The sequence below is a fragment of the Cavia porcellus genome, unplaced genomic scaffold (genome assembly GCF_034190915.1).
Source record: "Cavia porcellus strain 051 isolate PalLab524CR breed Dunkin Hartley unplaced genomic scaffold, mCavPor4.1 scaffold_22, whole genome shotgun sequence".
NCBI lineage: Eukaryota > Metazoa > Chordata > Mammalia > Rodentia > Caviidae > Cavia > Cavia porcellus.
The window spans coordinates 53,773,549-53,799,310 of NW_026947505.1; the positions used below are offsets into that span (position 1 = coordinate 53,773,549).

General features: G+C 38.7%; 1 protein-coding gene across 4 annotated transcripts; it reads right to left on the bottom strand.

Moving 5' to 3' along the window:
• Positions 1–202: 202 nt before the first annotated feature.
• Cnr1 (cannabinoid receptor 1) lies at positions 203–25,358 on the bottom strand. 4 transcript variants are annotated; one of them, XM_005002618.4, is made up of 2 exons: positions 25,230–25,358; positions 203–5,605 (listed from the first exon to the last, which is right to left on the bottom strand). In XM_005002618.4, the coding sequence occupies exons 1-2, from the start codon at positions 25,351–25,353 to the stop codon at positions 4,125–4,127; spliced, it is 1,605 nt and encodes a 534-aa protein (XP_005002675.2). In that variant the 5' UTR covers positions 25,354–25,358; the 3' UTR covers positions 203–4,124. The 4 variants fall into 4 exon arrangements, with proteins under 4 accessions (XP_005002675.2, XP_005002674.1, XP_005002673.1 ...); XM_005002617.4 differs by lacking the exon at positions 25,230–25,358 and adding an exon at positions 24,999–25,152; XM_005002616.3 differs by lacking the exon at positions 25,230–25,358 and adding an exon at positions 23,838–24,609.
• Between the last annotated feature and the right edge of the window lie 404 nt (positions 25,359–25,762).

Below are 25,762 nucleotides of genomic sequence, written 5' to 3' on the forward strand. Positions count from 1 at the left end.
GCTGTACTCCTGTCCCAAATTCTGGCTTTTTGCATCATTTTTTCCTGTGTTGAAAATAAATACATTAATGCAACTTGTCTTGACTTTCAAGTAAAGTCATAACTGCTTTTTTAGGAACAAATTAATTATTCAGCAATGTTTTAGAATATATGTCCCAGGTATTTAACCATTGAACTATAAAATAAGGCAGAATTAAAAGGCATTTTATGTTCTTCAAGATAATCTAGAATTTTTATTTGATTCCAGGTAACTTTAGACAATAGACATGATGAAATGTTTTCTCTTGAATAAATAACACATTACACCAACAAAATAAAATATACTGTAATACATTGTAAATATTACAGAAGTACTACTTTACTCTAGCAATTTAATGACTGGAGCTACATTTAATAACAATATTACCAGTACTTGCATACAAAGTATTATACAGATTACTAACGAAGATATTGCAGCGGTTGCAAGGATGTTACCAGCTCAACAAACATCTAACAATACAATATTCTTCTAAGAGGAAAAGTAATAATGTTAGATTTACAGACAGTAAGGAGTTATGTTTTCCACTTGAAACATTGGAATAAGAATCTAGGTAATCTGGTATATTAATTCATATTATTACAAGAAAAAGCTTCCTTTCTTGGGGACTCTGACCCCCAGGAGGCCTAGTCCAGTAAGTTTACATAAAGAGAGCTTTTAGGATGTCACAGCAATGTAAAGAAACTCTCCTATCTGAAAATTACTGATTGGTAATCCATTGCTTAAACATCTGGCTTTTAAAAAACCTATTTACATACATTCAGCCCAAATCAGTAGAGAGAATGTTTTGTCTATATTACAATAGGCATTGTCAACATTTCATCAGAAGGCCAGTGCAAAACAATTGTGAATGGCCATTGCCCAGCATTTAGGAGATTTTAAAATATTATACAAATATACAGTTAAAGAGTGTGAATAATCCAATTTTGTGCATGATATTGGTAATCACTTTTATGGATATAGAATGGCAGAAAATATTGAACAGGAAAATAATTAGAATGCTACTCATCCAGGGCCTGGCTTTTATTTGGTTATTGGGCCTGTTTCCTGCAGTGTGGATTTAGGCAGCCAAAATTCCTTGACATTTAATAACAAAAGGACCTGGCTCAAGCTACCAGGAAAGGTTGGGAATCCTCTCAGTTGTAGGCACCTGTCTTAGTACCTCTCAGATCCACATTTCTCTTACATGTATTCAATATGCAGTGAAAAATAAGTTGATTCCTGGAGACAGACTTACTTGTATAAATGAAACAGTCAAGGTCTGAATCATCATGATTCTAAACAGTTGAGTAGGTTAGGAATTTGGCCCTTTCTAAAGATGAATGATGGCAAAATGCATGGTCAGGACCAACGTCATCCTCGGAGGAAAGTGGATAACTCTGTTGCCAGAGCCTACAAATACTTAAATTTTAATCGTATTTAAATTAATGGATCTAATTAAGGGATTACTTAATGAATGATGCTAATGAATGATAATTCTAATGAGTATATTCATGGGGGAGAATACTTTAGTCAGTTGGATTAGGAAATGATATGGGAAGTGTCAGAATGAATCCAACTAATGTTAAATGTTTTTAAATGAAGGTGGTAAAACACATATATGATGATATTTCACAGATATTTCTTAGAATATCAGTAAGCACCAAGTTTAGTGCTATCAGCCCCATTGTCCCTTAATTTTTATATACCATTTAGGTTTTGAAAGAATAATACACTAATAAATCTACATGGCATTTGCACTAACACAGTTTCAAAAAGAAATCCTGGAACTTTTTATGCCTATAAGAATTTCATCTCCACCAGGTCTTTACAGTTGTATTAAGAGATTTGGTACTGCCCGGTGAACCCTAAGATACATTGATTAATATTCAGGATGATGCAGAAGACTGGCAATTCTTAAGTGGAAACTAGAACCTGACAAATTCTGTTTGTCAATAATCTTATCTCCTTCTAAACATTTTTTTTCACTCCAGCGCTCTGAACCCTCATTTGCACATCACAGAAAGGTAAAAAGAGAAAACAAGCAGGCAGATTCTAGCTTCTAGCGATATCCCAGCAAGATCCACAGGGCACATTCCATCTCAGACCATAACCTGCCCCATCAGGCAGCTTGGTATCACTAGAGCAAGAAATGACAAGACAGAAGATAGCTCTACATTTCCTTTAATGGTATGCAGGCCCCAGTATCTTGTAGGAGCCATTTATCTGTATAAGAGGAAAGATTGTAAGTAAACTTTGACAGGATCAGGTAGCTTCTTAAGCACTATCTTTCCTTACTGGAAAAGGGCCTAATTCTAAGCACTCATGGTACCATTAAGGAATATGAGACTGGCGTATCCAAAGAAGGAAAGCCATCTTTATCTTCATGAAGGGCATCTGGACAAAGCCCAAGTTGAGTATATGGTACTCATACCTCAATTCTAAATGTGCTAGTTCATCATTGCCTGTCTCATCACTTCTTGATTAAGCCTTCTTAACCACATGACCTAGACTTGGTAGTCCTGTTTCAGCATGGCATGTATAATGCTACTAAAACTGGGATCATACTATCTACATGCACAATTGAAAAATGCTACTATTGGGGGTTTTTAGAATCATCTTCATTTTAATGATCTACATCTCTACTTTATGAACACTAAGTGCTCATAAATCAAAACACTCTCATTTTTCCACAGCACTGTAAACACAAATGTTTACTTGAATATCCATTATTGATTATCCCTTACTACACACTGGTCTTATGGAATACCAAAAGGCTAATTTAGCAATACTTGACTCAATCTCGTAAGGTGGACAAGTTTTTCTGAAAGCTTTATAATCAGAATTTTTTGTCAACAAGATTTCTGGAAGAACTCAATTTTAGAAACTGCATTCATGTGCAAGTGTGCAGCAAATGGTACAGTTTACACTTGGTCATAGTTTTCTCACTTTATGACACTGCAGTAACAGTTACACGATAGAAAACATACACATATACACATGTACATTCACACTCACACACAATATAATTTTACTTAACCAGACAATATTTTTTCAATTAAAAAAAGTAGAACTTTTGTTTGGCCACCAGGCATAAAATCTACTTAAACCTGGAATATAAGAATGCAATACTCTTCAAGTTAAACAGCAACTGCACAGTGACAACAATATACATTAAGATTGACACATGCTATTTTAAGAGGTCCAGTAATAGCTAACAACTAAAGAAAGTCAGAGATGTCAGCCTAAAAAAGTCAATATGCTTTCTCATTTCCATTCTGAAATAGCTATTGGGTTCCATTACCCAATAGAACAGTGATGGTGCAGGAGACGAAAAATGTCCTTCTATGAAAATACAGGGCTTACCAAAATTTTTCGTGTCAATAAATTCTGCTCAACACTTTGGAAAATCTTCAAATTCTTCTTGTTCTTTTATCAGAAAAATAAACCTTTATGGTTATTTCTGTGTCAAATTCAGATGGAGATATTTGAAGAAATATTAAGGTTTCTAAAACATCATGGACAATAATTTTTAAAAAGTGGTCTCATTGGCATCTATCCACTGCTGTGTTTCACTGCTCCCATAAAAATCTACCTTTCAGTTTTGCTAAACTAGACAAATATAAATAACATATAGTAAACACTGATATACAACTCACGAGACACAATACATTTTACAAAATACCTCTAGTTTAGTACTACAACTGTTATAAAAATGGACATCTCTGATACTATGAACAGATACATGTCACATAAGAAGGAAAATTGTGATTACAAAGGCATTACTCATTTGATGGCATTTTCTATGGGTACTTGGACTTCAAATTGTATAGCCAAAGGTTTCCTTTCTATTTCACTGAGACTCTCAAGAATTATTCAGTCACTTAAGCAACAAGCTTTCTTCACTGTAAACCCCTGGAGAAGGGAGTCTGAGTACCTAAACTATTAAAATGTCAGCAAACTGATAAATGAGCATGGTGACAATCACCTTTTCACTGAGCATGGTAAACTTAAAAAAAATATAACTGATGAGACGACAGACTCCTCTTGATTTTGAGCTTTAAAAAAAAATGCATTTCTTTTCCTGTGCTGCCAGGGAGGCATCAGGCTCACAGAGCCTCGGCAGACGTGTCTGTGGACACAGACATTGTCACCTTGGCAATCTTGACCGTGCTCTTAATGCAGCTTTCTGCAGCTCTGTGAACACTGGCTGTGTTGTTTGCATGCTTATGCAGACAGTCCGAGTCCCCCATGCTGTTATCCAGAGGCTGTGCAGTGCCTTCACACGAGGGGAACATGCTCCGGAAAGCATGTCTCAGGTCCTTGCTCCTCAGAGCATAGATAATGGGGTTCACCGTGGAGTTCAGCAGGCAGAGCATACTGCAGAAGGCGAACACCGTCTTAATGAGCTTGTTCATCTTCCCAAAGACATCGTACACCATGATGGCAAGCAGAGGGCCCCAGCAGATGATCAAAACCACCAGGATCAGGACTAGGGTCTTGGCCAGCCTAATGTCCATTCGGGCTTGGTCTGGCCGGGTTACCTGTACCTTGCCATCCTCTGATGTGTGGATGATGATGCTTTTCTGAGTTCCACGCTGAATCATGCGGACTGCATGGCTGTGAGCCTTCCAGAGAATGTACATGTATGCATACACGATGAACAGCAGCAGCACACTGGTGACCCCAATCCAGAACATCAGGTAGGTTTCGTCAATGAGCGGGAAAATGTCTGAGCAAACAGATTGTAGTTTTTTGCAGTTCCAGCCTAGGAGAGGCAGCACGGCAATTACAATGGCTATGGTCCACATCAAGCAGAAGGCCACCACAGCCTTGGGCCTCGTGACGATCCTCTTATAGGCCAGGGGCCTATGAATTGATATGTACCTGTCGATGGCCGTGAGGAACAGGCTGCCCACGGAGGCGGTGAAAGAGGCGGTGACCCCACCCAGTTTAAACAGAAACACATTGGGGCTATCTTTTCGGTGGAACACATGGAAGTCAACGAAACTGTAGACAAAAATGACACTCCCTAAGAGATCTGCCACTGCCAGGCTGCCGATGAAGTGGTAGGAAGGCCTGCATCGGAGGCTGCGGGAGTGGAGGATGACACAGAGGACCAGCAGGTTCTCCAGAACTGTGAAAGTGCCCAGCGTGAGTGCAAGGACTGCAATGGCCAGTTGCTGGCTGGGGTTCAGGATCATGAAGCACTCCATATCCATGAAGTTCTCCCCACACTGGATGTTCTCATCGTTCTCCTTGTAGGATGACAGAGACTTGTTGTAGAATTCGGTAAGATTCCCTGGGTCTGCTGGAACCAGCTGGGCACTGTCTCCTGCGGTCATCTTTTCCTGGAAGGGACTGCCCCTATACGAAGTTAAAGGAAATTTCTGTGGGAAGTATCCTAATTTGGATGCCATGTCACCTTTGATGTCTTCGTACTGGATGTCATTTGAGCCCACGTAGAGGAGGTCTGTGGTGATGGTGCGGAAGGTGGTGTCTGCAAGGCCATCTAGAATGGACTTCATAACCTCAGTCTTCAACGAAGCCAGATTCAAAATGACTGAGAAAGAGACGGCAGGAAGGAGTCCTAACAGGAGGGAAAACAGATAAACTGAATGGTGAGAAAACCAGGAGGATAATAAAAAGAAACACTGTAAACATCACAAAGCTGCTCCGTCTGGGCTTTCCATTCCTGACTCTCAATGCAGGTCAAGTTCTCATGGATTCAGTCAGGATAGTGGGTCAGTCATGGAGTTAGAAGAGAGCTCCCCCACAAAGAAGAGATGCAATGGCACTCATCAGAATCACAACCTTCATTGCTTTAACTCTTTGGATTGGAGTCGCTACAAGAGTCCTCAATGGACCTCCAGGGTTAATCAGGCCAAGCAACATGCACATTACAGGAGTAGCTACCACTTGGCTTCTGCCATCACACACACCATCCTGAATTGATGGGGTTGGGGAGGGCAACCACTGTCCCATGGTCTTTGTTCTGGAAGGCTGCCTCAACAGACAGGTAAGACCAAACCTATGAGACAACCAAAAAACAGGACAGTGCAAAATCAGGGCTGAGCTGTCGAGATGGTGTGCTAACTGTAAAGAAGGAGACTGCTGAGAACCAGATGCAGCTCAAGACCAGACTGGGATGATCTGTTCCACCAGGTAAGTTTCCTTACCCAGGGAAAGGAAGCAATGGACCAAGCTGTGGAAGACCAGGATCCTTAATACTAGGGAAAGTAACAATGGAGGATGCTTTCTGACAGTATTTCTTATAACACAAGCACATCAAAACAAGGGTGAATACAGAGGACAAAAGACAGGCTGATGGTGCCTAAGCCTTCCAACAAGTAGATAGCACTGGAAGGAATGATTACTCGGAGGAGGGGCTAAGTCTGAAGGGCTTTTCAACTCTAAGCTAAGCAATTTGATATTGTTTCAAAATCAACAGCCAGGGGCTGGGGATTTAGCTCAGCCGCATATGCACCTGCCTTGCAAGGAGGTGGTCATGAGTTCGATCCCTGGTATCAATTTAAAAAAAAAATCAACATCCAGAGAACTGAGCTCACCATTTCTAAATATTTATTTTAAAAACTACCTGTTCCTCTCTTCTTTTTTTAGACATAGTCTTCGCTAAGTTGCCCAAGCTACCCTCAAACTCGTGATCTTCTTGCCTCAGCCTCCTGAGTAGCTAGCTGTATTATAGGCATGTGGTACTTCATCAGGCGATACATCTCTTTAATTTGTTTAAGAAATTACAAATATAGAGTGATACCTTGAAGTGAATAAACAAATTCTGATTTTTCCTGCCAAAATATATAACTCCAACTTATCTGAATAATTGACTTAATATATTATCTATTCAACACATTATGTAGTACCTCCTATGTATCAGGCATTGATGCATTAGACACCAGTGTCTTGATAGCATCAAGAAATAATCCCTGTCCCTGGGAAGTATAAAGTTTAGCAGAGGAGACACACAACTACCCCAGTAATTATGAGCAGATGTGGTGAGGTATGAGCTACACTTGTGGACTACAAGATGCCTTGGAACAGCCAGTCCTGGTGAAGGAGGTTTCTCCAAGGACAAGAAGGTTGATATAAAAAATGTAGAGGACGTGTGTGGGTGGATAAAAGACACAGAATCAAAGAAAAGATTTTAAATTATTTACTGTCATAATTTTTTAAAAAATAATTATTTGGAATAGGCACCAATTGATAGCTGTGACCTACCTCCTGACATATTGTCACCTGCAAGTGTAAGCCACCGTCATTGTTCATCAAAATTAGGAGGCTTGCTTTCTGACCAGTTTTCCTGCATTTCTCTAGTCCTTGTCCCTTTAATGATTATCCAGAACTATGGCACATCTTCATAAATGTATGGGTCATTTTGTGACTCTTCCATTTTAACCTCTCTGTCCTAAAGCTGAAACATAAATTCTTAGCTTCCCTTTCGGCCTCTGCTCTCTAAGCTATGTGTTTCAGCCCAGCTGAGCTTCTTTCAGACTCTGACCCTCACTCCCATGCCAAATCCTCTCCATATTCCATTTTCTCAGAATTTAAAACTTCCCACTTCCCACTTCTATGTACAAGGATGAAGTCTTGCAAAAAATCTTCCTGAGAACCATCTCTCCAGGCTTCTTCTTTTCCTGGGCCTCATGCTTGGGCTGAACCAGATAGATTTTTAGTTCCACAAACACAGCAATCAATTGCTTTTCAGCTTGGTGCTTTTGCTCTCACTGTGCCTACACACTTCTGCCTAAACACTCTTTCTGTCCCTCTACCTGGTTACCTTCGCCTGACAATTTGACATCGCTGTTTCACTAGCTCCCTGCTTTCCTGTTCCGATGAAATAACCTGTTTTAGGCTCCCAGAATAATTCAAATAGAGTTCTATTATGAGATACACTAAATTTTCTAACATTTCTTTGTGTTTGCATCTGTTCTGCCCCTTCTTTCTACCCACCAAAAAGGGCCTCATAGGGGACCCTATTTATCTTAGTATTTAACTCCAAGCACTTAGTATAACTCTTGGCATGTAGAGAGGGAGCCCTAAATCAGTTGGAAGTAAATACACATTTTTAGCAGATAGATATATAGATACATACATACATACATACCTACATACATACATGCATAACTACAAAAAGCTGTTTTCGACCCAAGGTTAGGAGAGGCACTCTTGCAAACATGAGAAATAAATAATCAGGAAGTTGAGCTTATCTCTCATCTGAGTTTTGAAGCCAGCTCTGCATGCAGTTCTACCCATCACAGAACAAGGCACATACGAGTGAACCACCTGGCCAGAGGCAAGAGAGCCTGGTGCAGACCACAGAGACTCCTGGTGCAGTTAGAGTCTAGTTAGTGGCTTTGGCCATATGCAAAAATAGTTGCTGAGCCATATAAACATGAAGAACCAAAGGTTAATAGCCAGACTGGCTGCCCAGGGCTTCCTGGTTTATTCATCAAACATCTCTCCTGAATCCTTAACCTCAGTCTGGTTCCATCTAACTCTCATGTACCCGAAGGCTGTTAAACTGCCTGTCCCTCACATCTTTTCTCACATTCTCAGCCCTACATGACCCACTCTCAGGCTATATATCAGGAGGTCAACTCTTCTCCCTCAATGTACACTTGTTTGTTAAACCACTCCATTCATCCACAAGGAAGGATCACAGAAGCCACAGTATGCTTGAGTATGGTTTCTTACATGGTCCTGCCATTTCCTCAAACTCATACTTAAACACACAGCTTCCTGACCACAGGAGATGACCTGCTGCTCTCTAAACATACCATCACTCCTGCACTGCCCTTTGGCTCTCCCTCTAGACACTTGGCCCCTGTTAAATCTTTCTATTCCAGCACTTAGGAGGCTGAGGCAAGAGGACCACCGCAAGTTTGAGGTCAGCCTGGGCTACACAGTGAGACTCTGTCTCAAAAAACAAAACAAAACAGAACAGTTTATCTTTTCATGTCTGACACCGACCTGACCAGCTCTTGTCACCAATTCTAGTTCTCCTAGTTTATTCCTCTGTGATAGGCCTTATTTTATTATTGATTTGCATATTTATTTCTATAAGGAGAATGCAGTTTTCAAACAGAAGGATCTTTTGTTTCTTAGATGGTTTAACAGCCTGAAAGTGGGAGACGAGAGAACCTGGTGCCTGTGGAAATGTTTCCCTGAACCTAATAAACCCTTTTAGTTCTTGGAGCATTGTCAGGGCTCCAACCTTAATTCATCTTCCCTGGAGTATCTGCCTCTTCATATATCCCAGGAAGGGACTAATTTCAATATTTACATTTTATATTATTATATTAGATTTATGGAATTCAACATTCAAAAGGTAAAGATGGAAATACAATGAAGATGCACTCTTTCATTCTTGTATTTTTAGTCACTCACTTCTCTTGGAGCTAAGAAGTTTTGTGATACTTTTTCTAGATACATTCCGTACTTAGTCAAGCATATATATAGTATACATTTCCTGCCTCTTTACTTTCCTTTTAGAAAGTAGTAACACACTATACATACTGTTCCACACCTGGCTTTCTACTTAGAAAGTATACAATACGGACAATTCCATATTAGTGCACAAAGCCTCCCTCCCTCATTCAGCAGCTGCCCTAAGGACCTGTTAGATGGCTGTGACCAGCCTCCTACTGATGGGAGGTTTGAAGTGTTTATCTTCATTTGTTTGTAAGAATAATGCTACAAAGAATTAACCTGAACTGTGCCATTGTTCACATTTCTTTATGGTATTGTGAGTAATCTTTCTAGTCATTTAAGCTCTTACCTTGGACTTACTGCACGCCTCCTCCTTCTAGGACTCTACAATCATGTGTACCACTTAAGTCTTGCTGATTTTCTCCTTGTAAGTGTAAAGAGATCTCATTATGGGTAGAAGGCGCTCTGAGCCTTTTACATGTATCAATTTGCTTATTTTTACAGTGGCTCTATTAGATGCTGTTATTATCCCCATTTTTATATGAAAAGCATAGAGAGAAGTAATTTTCCATTAGAATATCTAATAGATGGTAGAACTGGTTCTTAGCCTAATGTTAACCCAATTAGTACAACTTGTACCTACTACACTGGACAGTGCAGGTGCACAGCTCCTGTCCTTAACTTTTATGATACACTAGTACATCTCTCTAAACTGAGACAGGAATATTCCTGTAGTTCATTTCCTTACTGATTCCAGTCAACCAAAGCACTAACCAATAGAGAGAAGCTTGCATTAAGAGTTAGCAGACAAGATTAGTGCCAGATTATAAGTGGGCAAGCAGTTAATCTTTGATGATGATGATGATGATAGGACCTAAATCACAAATTAAAGATTAAATGAAAATGCATGTAAAGCACTTAGTGAAGTGCAAGGTACAAAAGTATTCAATAAGTATTTAATGTTATCATCTTTAGTTAGTATTAATGGCTCTCTGCCACATATTATATGCCAATTATACTTCAGTAGGTAAGATATACTAAATATGACAATAATACAATATAGATGAATTATATGTCAAGAATATGCATTACCCTAATTGGATCATTGGCTGCTTTTTTTTTTGTCTCAGCACTTAAGCCATGAAGCAAACAAAATAGGCATACATGGGGGACATTTACTGAATGTCTATTCTATTCAGGCATTATGAAATTTTGCATATATTTTATCATCAAAATGTCACTGGTAACTTGACTAGGTGCTTTTTGTAATGCCCATTTCACAGATGAAATCAGATACTAAGTAAATTACCCAAAACACGAAGGATTTGCAAGTGACTTCATGTTTCTCAGATTCCAAAGTCTCTGTGTTTAGACATTATGTGCTATGTTAAGGTTTAACAATAAGTGTATTAAAGCCATTTTGCCTCTTGTATTCAAATCTTCTAGACTCTTAAAAATGTAAATACAGGCATTTTGCCAATAGCAATTAGTACTACTTCCTACTAAATCATTATTTCCTATCCCAGCATATCTAGGTAAATCTGCCTACTGGCATGGCCCCAACAATTAAAATTTTAGTCAGTATTTAGTACAGCTATTGAGCTTTTTTCAGTAAAGACAAATGATCACAGACCCTATTTCAGTAACGTAAAACATGTGTTCTGTGATTTATTCCATAGTAAGATCACCACATATGTGACACATTTTTCTATTTTAGTGCAACCAAGCACTTTCATTACAACAAACCAGCTTGTTAAAATCAAAGCCAGGGCATGATACAGTTATGAGGTATAGAGTACTGTCTCTTCAATGTAAGCCAATTTTAATTAAATAACACAGTTTTTAAAAATACAGGTTTTGTGCAGCTCAAGGATCTTAGAAATGTCAAAACACCACTGTGCACGGGCTATTTTAGCAGTTAACAGGATCATGGCAGGAAAACTGTTCTCTGTATTTTAGTAATTGTTTCCTTTATTTCCACATTTGGATTATTACAGTAATTTTCACCTTATTATTTTTTGCATCAAGAGTTTTCTTTGAGAGTTCATTAGTAATATAGCTTAGGCTTTGGGGGATGTAGCTGCCATTAATTTTGTTTTTGTTTTCTACTGGGGAAATCATAATTGGAAATTTGTAGCAAGATGTGTAGATGCACCTATTAAAGAAGCAGTTGGTTTTTTATTATAGTTATAGTAAAAGAATCATTGGATGACATTTAAGATTTTCCTTTTTAAAATATAACCAATACTCTGTAACTATTTAAGCTATAAATCATGCCTTTATAGTGACAGTAATAAAATATTTTCATGTGCTAAATCTATGATTTTAGGAAAAAAATCTTTCAGTTTTAGAACATTTTCTGATCTTTTTGCACATTGCTATATAGGTATACCTCCCTCCTCCAAAAAAAAAGAACATATTATCAATTAGCAGCTTGTGGTATCATCAAAGCAATTTTATGGGTATGATGATGGAATAGACTTTTCTAAAAATATTTTTCTGGATTATAAATCTTTATTTCTATAACCATTAATAATATAAAATATTCATATTTCTGATTAAGCTGAATATACAGTGCTTCCTAAAAACAAGACTTCAAATAAAGCTATTTCTAAATTATTGTAATTTACAGCAGTTAGTTTAATTTTTACTGCCCCGTGGAAAACCATCTTTATTTAAAAGGGATATTTCAGTATTTAGGACTTTATCTGCACTGCATCTGGAGTCCAAACCCTCGCGGTTCTGGCCTGTGTAGCATCTCCAGGGAAACAGGTAATAGGCTGGTATTTACTGTCTGCAGAATGTTATGTCCAAGAAAGCAGAAAACTCTCCAGTAGAATCAGAAGAACTAGTGCTCCCTGATACAGATATAGATTATATTTGCCGATCATACTCCTTTAATATGTTAAGTTTATAAATGCTTTACGAAGACAACGCCAAGCTCATGCCCGCTGTGCTGACGGAGGTACAAATCAGAAGTTCCAGGTCCCTGCTTCAACCTGCTGTTTTCCCTTCATTTTTGGTTCCATATTCTGCTTGGCTGCCTCTTAACAGCTTTGTGACAGGCTGAAGAGAATGAAGGTCCCACTGGATACATTTGTTATTTTCCATTCATTTCTGAGAACAAATCTGGTTCCCACTAATTTGATCAAGAAAAATACCTTGCTAATGTATTTCTCTAAAGTTAGGAGGTAAAATTTCGGTTGATTCTTATAACTGCATTGTGTTCAAGCCTTATCCTCAGTAGACATGGCCAGTCTCATGGACCAACATCAAAACATGCTAAATGATGCTTCTCTTTCAGCTGAATGAGCAGTGAGCCTCTTCTGCATCTTACCTAATCATTAGTGGATTGAAATTCTTAACTCATCATTTTTTCTATCATCTGCTACAGCAAAATAAAATCAAGAATTGACAACTATCCTGATAACTCAGGCAAAAATACATAATACTTCTTCCTTATTTTAATGTCAGTTCTTTTTCTATATATGAAAGAAAATTTCATTATGCTGGTAATGCTTGATTGGCTCTCAAAGCTTAAGCAGTTCATGTATTTTATAACAAAAAATGGAAGTTATTAAATATGCTGGTTTTCTTTTGGTCTACGACTTACAAACAATAGTATTTTGTTTTTCACAAAAATACATCAACTAATAGAAACTAGGAACTAAAGACTAAAACACTTACAAGGCTATATTTGTTTTCAAATTTAATGTAAGAGATGTTTCCTTAGTCACAATTTAAATCGCTGGTAGTAGAAAAAAATAAAGCACTGGTGGTGAACCTATTGCATACATGCTACAACTGGCTGTTTGTGTTATTGGAAGTTCTAAAAAGCTCACCATCACTAATTTAAAGGCTTTTTAGAACTTAATTTCAGAACTCTAGAAAATGATGCCTTGAAACTACACAAGCTTAGGAGCTATTTATTGATGACGTTATAAGAAGAGCCTTTGACCAAAGGTAAATTCATAATACAAATTAAATGATTTGGTGAGTTATATAACAAATTTCATTTACCATTTAATTTTGTTCTGGTGTTTAGAAGTTTTCTCCTACTAAGTACCTTAGACTTTTCCTTGAGACAGATACCTTTTCCACCTAGTCTGTAAAAATAGTAATTATCATAAATTACCTACCCCAAAATATGCAACATTTTCATTCAATGAAAGCCATGTTCAATATATTATAATCTGTAAGATGTCCTTATTTTGCATATGTGGTTTCATTAAAAGTAGAAATGAATGTATTATTCTGGGCCATAAAATGTGTAGACAGGTTCTTGTCTTTACAGTTCATTGCCAAGAACTCAGCAAACAGTATGCTACATGATGTCTAATTTTGTGATGTTAACTTTCAGTTTCTTCTCCCTTCATCTATTGACAAAAGTATTTTCACTTTTGAATCATAAGCATTCAAATTAAATCTAACTAAAAGTCAAGCCTTATTTTTGTAGCTTGAAATCTAAGATATAGATAAATATGCACTGAAGAAATCTCAATTTTCAAATATTTTTATCTTAAAAAACACCTGAATGTTTATGTTACAGGCATCATAATAAATATATATATAATTTTCTTTAATATTACCCATATGAAATAGCTGCTATTACACTCCTCATTCTGTTGCCCAAGGTCTTCAATCATAGGGACAATACTGGAACTTTATTATAAATATGCATAATAAGTCTCTGCTCATCACTTTGAGATTCAGAAATGATTTAATGAGACACATTTCCTTCATTTCTATGGATAGAGAAGGGTTGGTTTTGGAAAAATGCAGCAATAAGTCACCACAGTAACAATGAACAACTAAAATCTGAAAGGATAATCCATTGATAGCAAAAAGGCTACCCATGGTACCTGCAAAGAATCTTTGCCCTCTGGTGTTCAGGGACAAAATATGATAATTAACTAAGCTGTAAATCTTAACTCTGGATTAACTCCTTATTTGTAGTAGTTGTTGGCAAATGAGTGAAATCTAAGTTAATGTTGCCACTTTTATTAAATTGGAAAAGATGTTTTTTATTTTGTTTTTTTCTTCATTAGAAATTACAGGAATCAAGATGGTTATAAAACCTTTCCATAATGCCAGTGAGCTATGCAGAAGGCATCTTTTTTAGGTCAGAATGAGACACAAAGGCTCTTAGTAAACAAAAGCATGAAATCACTTTCCCTACGTGGAGAAATTCAAATGCCTTATCACTCAAGTTCCCACTATGAGCAGAAGAGATTCTCTGTGGTCAGTTCTGGGCTGGAATCAGGGTAGATAAACTCTATAAAGCTTACTTGAGCTCTAATGGGTGATTGTTAGACCCCAGTGCTTGATGGGTAGAAAGCTGTGTCACTACAGCAACGTGGCTGATAGAGAGTTGTAAGTCTCCAGAGTTGTTTTAACACATTTTTACTGGGCACGACCTTTGAGCCTAGCACTAGGTATTATATTTGAAGCCATAAACATTTCTCTGACACATTTCTTCTGGATTACTTATATGTTTCAAGCCTCCATTAATAGATATAGATTGGGTGAATGTAAGCAAGAGCAATGATTCTCTGTTCCCTCCTACCCCTTTAAGGAAAGTCCAGTAAAGTCCACACAGCCATCCACTTCTCCCACAGACGAAAGGATAGAATACAAAAACCTGTTGTAAGAATATTTTAATCATCAAAGAGCATGATGCTATGAAGATTTTCTCCAGGAGAAGTAGTGAGCTATGATGTGCCATCTACAGCAGATTCTTACATCTAAACCTTCTGGACCAGTGGTGGCAAACTCATAGCATCAAGTGAGCTACTTGTATTATTGAAAGTTCTAAAAGTTTTGCCATCACTGCTCTAGACCATGACCATCTTAAGAGCTGGGTCCCATCTTTTGAGTCCTGTAGATCATCTGTCTGGCACTTCGTAAGTATTCTGTTTACTAAGTGAATATTGACATGCATGAACAATATGGAAGATCCAGTTTAACAGGATGGCTTTTAAGTGTGGATAGTTTCCCTTGGAATAAAATTAGATAATCATTAAACCTGAGTCTTGGTCTTGTACAAACATCCATCTGAAACATCCATCAAATGTCAAAATTATATAATATGCATCAGTGATAATTTATCTCAGCTCTTTTTCTTTTGATATAAATACAGATCATATTGATAGGAAGTAGAAGTTGTAGGTAAAGATCAGCTGTTCACTTTTTATTCTGGTCCTTGTTCACTCTGGGTGTACATTATGAACCGCAACAATTAGCCACATAATAGTAACATATAAAGAGATCTTTGTGACATGTACAAACTTGAAGAAATCCTAACTACACACTATTGATAGACCTTTAGAGACAATATATAGTCACCTATTATAATGGACTTTTTCTATCCCCCAAATGCATATTGTGCATTGATCTTTTCTAAATGGGCTTCTCCATTTGCAAGAATGTTTTCAAAATAACTTGTCAAGAGAAGTTATGTGAAAATTCAACCGCTAGATGGAGTGGCTTTTACAAGCCCTAAGGAATCAATTTGTTATTCTATTCACTGGACACAATTTTCACTTTGGTTGAGTAACTTCTCCTTCTGCTATAACATTTAATGAATTTTACAACTGAATTCATTAAAATATAAGTAAGAAAATATGTCAGGAAAGGTTAAAATGTGTTATTATGACTACCTACAAAGCTAAATTTCTAATTGCTTTTCTGAGGCAAAGGGCATTAAGAAAATTTAGCATATTGATAAAAATTAATTGTGAATATTTGAAAATTTGTCTTGGGAAAGTGATTAAGAATGAATAAAGAAAAGTGGCTGTATTGAAAACAAATGTATTTATGCCCAAAGTCAATTCTAATAATAAACTTAACTTGTATTTCATAAAATAATTAACTTTCTGCTTTCCAAATATGAAATCACCAATATAAATCATAATTCTGTGATGAAAAATATTGCAAAATTATTTTCTATTATTATGGGAACTAAAATGGACTATTTCACAAGTGAATATTGGTTTAAATATTCATACAAATTAAGGACTCAGTAACTTTCTAACGAATTCAACTTTCTTCCTATCCTTCTCTCCTGGGATAATTTCAATAATTTTTTTTATTATTGTTTTAAATTCAAGGTTTCCTTTAAATATTATTTTAAAGGTAGGTTCTTGTGTATCACCCACCTTAGCCAAAATGTTTAGAAAATGTTCAGTTTATAATAACAATGCAAGACATAAGTAAAAAATATGCTTTTGAGATGCACATAATTATATACCCACAGTTATGGAAGGAATGGGTTTCAGTAGCAGTATAAAATATACTTTGGAAGCACAGTTATGATTTAGAAGTGGGCATGCAAATTGGATGCAAGTGTAGAATTTATATGCCATTGAAACAGTGGGGTGGTTCTATTGTACTCACTGGAGGTGTAACACTTCCTAAGTTATGTGATACAATTATGAGATTCTGAACAGAGTTGCAACTAAAAGTGCTCAGAAAGAGTGACATGAAAATAAAGAACTAAGAAATAAGGTGAGTGCAAATGAGCTGTAAATTCTAGTGTACATTTTGGGAAATAGACTGAGAAGTCATATAGAGATTGGTAAGTGCATGCACAGTTAGCACTGGTCCATGGCTCTCGACATGTAGGCTTTCTACTGGCCCCAGTATCATCAGGAAACAAGAAATGCACTTGCTCAGGTTCCAGCTAGACCTATGGAATCAGAAATGCTATAATTAAAGTATATCAGTGTTTTTCACAAGGACTCCAGGAGATTCTAACATTCTGCTGTTTAAGATGCTAGCACATTCTGAAGTTGTACCATTAAAGATTATGAAGATCCAATAGAAAGACTAAAGGAACTGTAGGGGTTCCTACAGTTCCTTTAAGAATAACTGAGGCTAGATAGCAAGAATATGTTATATTCTATGAGTAGAGGTTTTTAGGTAACTAAAATAGGTTGCTAAGAAAGTTGCTCATGGTAAAATAGCCTCTCATAGATCCGTAACACTAGAGTATTTCTATTTGACTGGTATAAAAGACTGTAGTCCAGTCTGCAAATAAGAAGTGGCAAATCTTCCAAGCCTTTTTGTCTGCCAGTTGGAGCTTCTCTAGACTTTTTCAGGAAACTTATTGCTTTATATTTTTTTCAGTAAAGGAAAGTGGCTTCAAGATATAATGCAAACACATAAACTAAAAAGTTCTCCACTATTTCCTTCTGATTCTATTTACAAAGTCTACAGAAAGCTTTATAGAACTTCTAAGCTATTCCCTGCTATAATACTGGGAAGCAACTCATGATTACTGAGCATAATAGAACAGGAAAAGGATAAAAGTAATTAACACTTCAGTTTTTAAAGTTAGAAACATGTTTCTGTTCTTTACTCCCCAAACCAAACACACACACACACACACACACACACACACACACACACACACACTGAACTAAAAAATGATAAACTAATGTGGAACTTATGAAGTATCACCAAGCAATACAGAGCCACTGAAATTCCTATAGAAGTATTCTGGTAATCATGCAGTTTATACTGTTCCTAGGTGGTTAATATCTTTTTAAAATATTTAAAAGTTATAAATATATAGAAACATGTCCCAAAGCACTTAAAGGCATGACACTGGGCAAACTCTACATTCTTTATTTCATAAATAGATTAGATCACAGATAACTTACTGTTACCTTAGCTTTGAACTAGAATCTTTCAAATGTTTTCCTTGTTTGCATAAGAAATGAGATGTCATTTCCAAAAGTACTTACACATCTTGCAAAGTCCAATTCCTACATATACAGAGATACACAATTCTTTGGATAGGCTTTTGCTTACTTTAGCTAAATGTTCAACTGCCTAACTTGCCTTTTCTCTATGTATCTATGCTTGTTCACCACCTGTACAAAAGCTAGAGAAAACATTAAAAATTTAGTATAGTAAAATATAGTAATGCATTACAATGAGTCGGAAAGTTGGTTCGTGTAATCAGCCACCATGGAATAAAACAAAATACTCAGATCTGTAGCATGAAAGTCTCTTTTATAAACAAAATAAAAATTTAATAATCAATCCATACTGTCTAAGTTTTGGAGATCAATGATATTGATCTGCTTGTTATAGAAATCAGCAGAATGAAATTGTCTAGTACCAATGTTCAGAAAGATTTATTTAAAGCAAATAGTTTAAAAATTTTAAAGACTAATGTAATTTATCAACAGCTTGAATGTAATATCTTTTACAACTCAACTCAACTTGCAAAACTCATAATGACTCCAATATTTTCTCTAAACTTATGGACTAAAAGAATAGACGAAGAACTGATGAAGGAAGAGGGTAAGCTTCCCATTTAAACATAAACTTTTAAAACTTGATTTCCTAATTATATTGCATTTTAATTATATTTAAATCCACTATAGACATATGCAGTTTGTGAAAGCATTTGTCAGTATATTAAACCACCACAACAGATTGCCTGGCACATCTTTGAAAAGTGCCTCTGCTTTTCTTTAAAAAGCAATAGCATGGAATCTGCTAGTAGGAAAAAAATAGATATTACATTATCAAATTCAGGAAACTATACTGCATTTCATCTGAAGATAAAAAAAATTTTTAAAAGGTATTCAGGCTTGATAAGGGTAGTACAGAATTAAGCCCAAGATATCAACTCTATAAAACTGAAACTCAATTAAGAATTCAACTAAGAATATAAAAATAAAACATTAAATAACACAATATTGTAACCTTAGGGAGAAATTAATTGCCATATGAGTCAGAAAAAAATGAAACTTAGATTCCTTCATGTACTCAAAGAAAGTTTAAATCTACTTTAGGAAATTTACAAAAAAATACAGAATATAATGTACTAGCATAATGGGTTAAAAAACTGGCTAGAAAACAATGATTCTAATCTAACCTGTCTCAGCTCACTTACTCAAAAACAAAAGAAAACAAAACGAAGACAGCAAAACTTTGAAAGCTTTACTGAAATGCAGGTGTGAAAAATTCTCCAGCTAAGGCCAAAGCAGAATTCACAGTACTCCCAGAACAACTGCAATGAATCTGCAGACCCATTTGCTCAGTTCTGAAAAGTATTCTTCCCTCAAAAACTCACAGAAACTTAACTACGAACCTCAAGAATTCCATGGTCATTAAATTATTAAATTAACCTCTTCAAGTGAATTAGAGACTATCCAAGTATTAAGCACTGGTAATCTGTGTGATAAACACTTCAAATATATGAAAAATAATAGTAAAATTAGATCAGTAATATATATGCATGTGCAACTAACTGGCTTAGAAAATCTATTATAATGGAATATACTATATTTCACTACAGGCACCCTGTTTAGTGAAGAAATGTGATCCAGGAAAGATGTTAATAAATATTTTATGTTAAGAACTAGAGGTAATCGCACCACACTGGTTACTTTATGAGTGGTTTTTACTTGTTCTCGATATGTTATAAACATACCTATTATCCATATGGAGAAGTGTGACACAGAAGTCCATCTGACAGCAATTGAATAGTAGTAGTAAGAATAGATGGAAAGATTCCTAAAAACAACCCTCCACACCCTCAAATTCCCTATAGTTTTAACTTCCTTGTGATAGCATTATGATGTATTACATATAAAATATCTTATAATACATTCTGCATATAATACATCCTGTATATCTTATAATACATTCTGCAGTACAGTAATAATCTATATTTTCTTCCAACTACTACAGTCCTAATTTCCAAAACTAATGAAAATTAGCAAGATTTTTAAGAGCTGTTTTAAACTAAACCAATGTTTGTGTTAAAATTATAATCCAATGTGGTGATGTGCATCAAGATTCTTAGAACACATGGGACTGGAATGGGTTTCCACCTACCCTGGAAAACAATGACAGCCTTGTTTTGATTCAAGGTGAATATTTCCTTTTTGCTTTGAGCTTTCAGTATCCATCTGTATATTCTGGACTTGAACATATTTCCAAATTCATAGCATTATTTAAAATCAAAATGATATTCTGAATATATTAAAAGGCAATGTATTTAAATTTCTACTTTAGTCATGATCTGTGTGTTTGAAACATTTATTCATATGTCCTTATATATCCAGTTGTTTTGAATTATTCAGCATATAATTTGACAGTAGAAACACTCTGGATGACATTTATAACTTCTTTTAGTCATGAAAATATTTTGGAGAAATATGAGCCAATCTATTTTATAAGATGAATCCAACCTCATCTAAGAATATACAAATATGTGAATTGAATGGTTACCAAAGAATTAAAAAGCAATCCAGTGGCAAAGTGAAGAGCTTCTAATTCTGCAAAAACAGCACTCATGCAGTTACAGTACAAAGTTAACATTTTCATGAGAACAGGATTAGAAAGATCTGGAGATTCTGAGGCAGGAGGAATATTAAGTTAAAATTTTGCCTATGAAAGCTATCTGTTATTTTTAATCTCCTCCTATTCTCTATCAGTCTTCTAGTCAATAAGAAAAAAACAAGCAGAACTGGCTATTTCTAGAAATACAGATATGCAATATGTATACCTGGCTGTAGTACAGTTTTTCAAACAATGTTGGATCCAGATTCAGAGTCAAAAGCAAAATTATAAATAATTTAAACACAAAGTTTGGTTTCACTCTATTTGTCAGTTCAATTAGAAAATGATGAATATAAAAATAGAAAAGACAGACTTACACTGGGGGAGACACGGCATCTTTTTTAGCAGGGCATGCAAGCTTTCATCTGTATTCTTTATGCAACTGAGTTAACATAGTTATCCCAAGAAGAAGAGGCAATAACCTAAAGGATAGGCTCCACCTTCCTAACTAAATTCAAGAAGGTACAACCAAATCTTATTTCACTAACTATGTGTTGGTAGGTATTTCTGAATTCAATTTGTTCCTTTTTGTTTACTTATTTTTTTTTTCTTACAGCACTCCTGGATAGCTAGTTATGGGAAATAGTCGCTTTCATTATTAGGTCAAGTGTTTTCTGAGAAGAAGCATTTAGTAAAGTGTGGTGAACTCTAAACTGCTATTATAAGTTCTGTGTCACAATAGTGTATTCTTACACAGCAAAGTTTATCAATGCCAATTTTAATTTAAAAATCTAATATGCAAGATAATCAAAGAACTCGTCCAAATTTCCTTGTGGTTAGTGTTAACTGCGTCAAAGCAAAGAATGTCATATGATTGTTTTGAAAGAGTTTCTCAGGCTTTGCCTTAGTAATTAATAAGCTGACACTGCATACTAAACACTTATCAACAGAATCAATGGAGCTGGTTCCTTCTTGAGGAAATAGGTAAACCTATTCAAAGAGTTTGCTTTAGGAATAGAATGTAATATGCCACAAATACAGTGGTTCTTTTGGAAGATTTCATTCCCAGAAGCTTCATCTTGGTAACATTTAACAATTTCACTATTTTAACATTTCGAAATGCCAAAAAGAACACACTGATCTTGCAGCTATGCTTATTAGAGAAGAGCAATCTCACAGGCAAGACAGAGGAACACAGTCCACTGGGAAAAGGGTAACAGAAAAAGACAGAAAACAGTGGATTACAAACAAAGCCAAGTACCACTTCAACATGAGATCTGATTTTCACCAGCATTTAAAACTTTATAGGCTAAATTAAACATCACACATGACATAAGGCTCTAATCCCATCACTCATTTATGCACATACATATTGATGCTATTAAAATGTGGAGGTATGAATAATGTGTCTTAACAATGAGCATGCAGGCATAGTAATTTTATTTTTGAAAGGTCAGAACTGAGCATTTCCACCATGTGGCATTATTTCACCCTCATGTAGACTTGGGAGCACAATGAGATCTCTTCTCATTAGCCTTGATACATACATACCTCAGTCAAGAGTTCCTGGCCGAGAGAAGGAGACATCTTTGAAACAAAAAGAATCTGCTTACAGGAAGTTTTCCTGATAACCTAAGACGAATTAGTTTTTAAACACCATGTCCAACATCAGCCTCTTGTCCAAGTCTAGTAACTGCTATTGTGCCTACAAATGACTGTCTTCAATATGTGCTGTTTAACGTCTCGGAGATGTATGTAGTCTCTTCACGTATGGTTATAATCAAAAATTATCCGTTTCATTCAAGAAACTACACATGGCCTTTTATTTCTATAAAATTTCTCTTAACTGAGTTACAGCATGGGGGAGGGGAAGGACAGAGAAAAATCAATCAGCATATCTTCCCTTGCAAACTGACAGGAGCGTGGGATTAGAAAAGCAACACTTTAAATCAGATAAAGTCCTATGGGAACCTTAAAGGTTGGTTGCTTTGAGCTTTTCGATATTCTGCAAAATAGATTGATGTCAGGAATGACCCCAAAGACACTTAACGTCCTCTGAGTTTCTTCTAAGAAACTGCATTTTCACCATTGTTCAAAAGATATTAATGTGTTAATAAAAATGAGAAGTTTTGTGACCCTAAGAGGTATCTTTCAACACCTTTAAAGCCAGTAAATCTGCTCTAATCTGTTATTAGATTAAATGCCCAAGAAGGATTAATGTGGCAAGAAACAAACAAAGCCAAGATTAGCTCTTATTTGGAAGAAATTTTTTAAAATGAAAGACAGTATGATTAATAGACTGTTAAATTTTTTTCTTACCCATTCAATTTAAAACCTTTAAGAGATAAACGAGCTATTAAAATCAGAAACATGCTTGTTGTTTTTAAACTTTCAAATGACCAAACGACAGCTTTTCATGTCTGTCACAGTACACATTTGCACAGCAGAGGTGATCCATTTATGATTTGTGAGCCTTATCAAAAGATGTCTTTTTTTAACCTAACATCAACTTTATTCATCTACTGGCTAGCTTTGAGTTAAAAGGGTCCATCGGCATTCTACTGTAGGTCCTAAATACTATGCACATTTCTTTTCCCTCTAAGAGAAGAGGTTTCTGCAGCTATCTGCCTCTATATCAAAAGTTTATTATTTGACATGCATTTCTTTATATGACATTTAATATTTATTCTAAATGATTTCTAGACTTGATGTAGAGGTTTATGTATTTCTCTAAAAAGCCTTCCTTGCTGATACGGTTTACAGACATTAAACATCAGCTCAAGCGCCTGTTTTTCAAACATGCACAATTACACGTTTCTACAAACAGACATCAGGGCATACAGAGACCCAGGTGCACACACATTCAATAAATAGTAAATGGTAGAAACCTCCAGAAGTAGCACAGACAACAGTTAACAGGCTGGGGCGACAAAGCTAAGTAAACATCGACGCACGATTCGTTTAACCTGAATCAGAACTCCACGAAGGACACTTGGGGACCACATTGGTCAGTACCCGAGGGGGCGGGAGGCAGAAAAAGTATTTCCAAATGCAACTCTGCCAGATCTTACCCTTCGCATCCCCCGGTCCTCGGGGCAGAAGCTCCCTTGTCACCTCTGGCCCAGCTCAGAGGCTGGATCTCCGCTAGAACGAAATGTCCCCCCAGACTCTAGGAGAGCTCTGCAGGGAGCCGCGGCGCCCCGCCCGGGCCAGGGGAAGGCACTGTCGCCGCGGGAGCCAAGAGGAGGCGGAGGCAGAAGACGAGTGGAGAAGGAAGGGGAGGGAGAGGGAGTAGAGGGGGCCGAGGGGAGGCGTCGCCAGCGCCTGGACTCGGGCGAGGCGGGGTGGGGTGGAGCGGGGTGTGCCTCCGCCGGTCGGTCAGTAAGTCAGTCGGTCCGCGCGCTGGCGTCCCTGCTCCAGCGCCCACCCGCGACAGCCACGGGGACTGGCGCCCCCTCCGCCCCGGCCGCTGGCGAGCCTCGCCCCTGCTCGGGGCTCTTCGCTGGGTCCTCCCGCTCGCCCCGCCTGGCCAGCCAGGGGCCGCCGATCGCCGCCAGCCCGGGCGCCTGTCGCCTCGCCCCGGTGCGCGGTCCCTGCCTCTCTCTCCCTCTGCTCGCGCGCTGTCTCTGGCTCCCTCTCGCTCCGGTCCCATTTATGAAGCGCGGTCCCATCACGTGTTAATGAGCCTTTGTCCTGCCCTGGCAGCGGCGGCGGCACAGACTCTCCGAGGGACCTGCGCGGGGAGGGACCGGCGCGCGGCGCCCGCGACTCCAAACTTTGCTGCTGCGGGGCGCCGGTCCTGGGGCCGGAGGGGACCAGCCTCTCCGCCCCGCGCCATCCACTGCTCGTCCTCCTCGGCGTCCTCCGCAGTCGCCGCGCTCCCGGGGGACCCCGCGGCCGTGACCCCGCTCTGCACCCGGATACCCTCACACCCCGGCGGGGCCAACAGGGGGCTCCGGTCTGCGCCGCCCCCAACCCCGGGGCCATTAATCACGCGCGCCAGAGCTGCGCGCGGCGGCAGCACCGTGCGCGGAGGTCACGTCTGGGGCAGCTGGCGGAGCCGGAAGGCAGAGGGGAGCACAGGAGGGAAGCCGAGGCACGCCCGGCTTCGGGGTGCGGCCTCGCGCCCCCCTTGCTGTACTCCAGGCCGCCCCCGCGGCGGGCAGCAGGGACCAGCCCCGGGGGCCAGCCGAGCCGGGACCGCGCCTCGCAGCCCCGGAGCCTCTCGCTACCTGGCTGGGGCCGGCGGCCACCTGTCCTCCGTCTTCGGGGCTCCGCCCGGCCCCGGGCTGGCCTCCCAGTCCAGCCCCGTCGCGCCCACCCGCGCCCTCGCCTCGCGCGACCACTCGGGGCGCCCCACCCCGCAGTCTCGGCTGCACACACTTGGGTTTCGTGGGCGGCTGGCTCTGCGCGTCCCTGCCGGCGCGCCCCCTCCCCGGCTCCCCCAGCCCTGCGCCTCGCACCTCCGCGCTGGCGAGGACGCCTCCCCGCACGGCCCGGCGGGGGGCGCCCGGGGTCGGGGTGGCCGCCACCGGCGACTGGGGCTGCGCTGTGCGCCTGGCGGCCCCGGCAGGAATTAAGGAACATGCTCATTAATTGGTTCCACTATCAGCCGCCTTCTGCCTCCGTGCGCACGGATCAAACCTTAATTGGTCTTTACATTTATCATGGTGAACTGCGAACCTACAAACAAACCCCATCCGCCGCTTTGGCAAGAGGACGTTTCGCCTCCTGTCTCCCGGGACCTGGTGGTGGCTGCGGCGGTGGGGCTTATTTGGACATCCTTGTTTCTTAAGTTGAGTCAGGAGAGCACTGCGTGGCTTCCACCTGATGAAGCCATGTCACATTGTCCCTAGGGCCTGCTGTGGGCAGCTGCTTCCTTCCAAACCCCTCCGCTTGGTGATCGGCTAGACTTTTGACTCAGACTCCTGGCGGAGTTCCCAAAGTGAAACCCAGACACCATCCGGAATCACCCTCTTTTACAGACCCTTCCTGT

Bases quoted from the DNA above. Each gene is read 5' to 3' on its own strand.
- Cnr1 (XM_005002618.4), bottom strand. From the start codon at position 25,353: ATGTTCCTTAATTCCTGCCGGGGCCGCCAGGCGCACAGCGCAGCCCCA. The intron at 5,606-25,229 runs GTGCGAGGCGCA...CCCTCCTGTTAG, and splicing joins GCGTCCTCGCCAGCGCGGAG to GACTCCTTCCTGCCGTCTCT.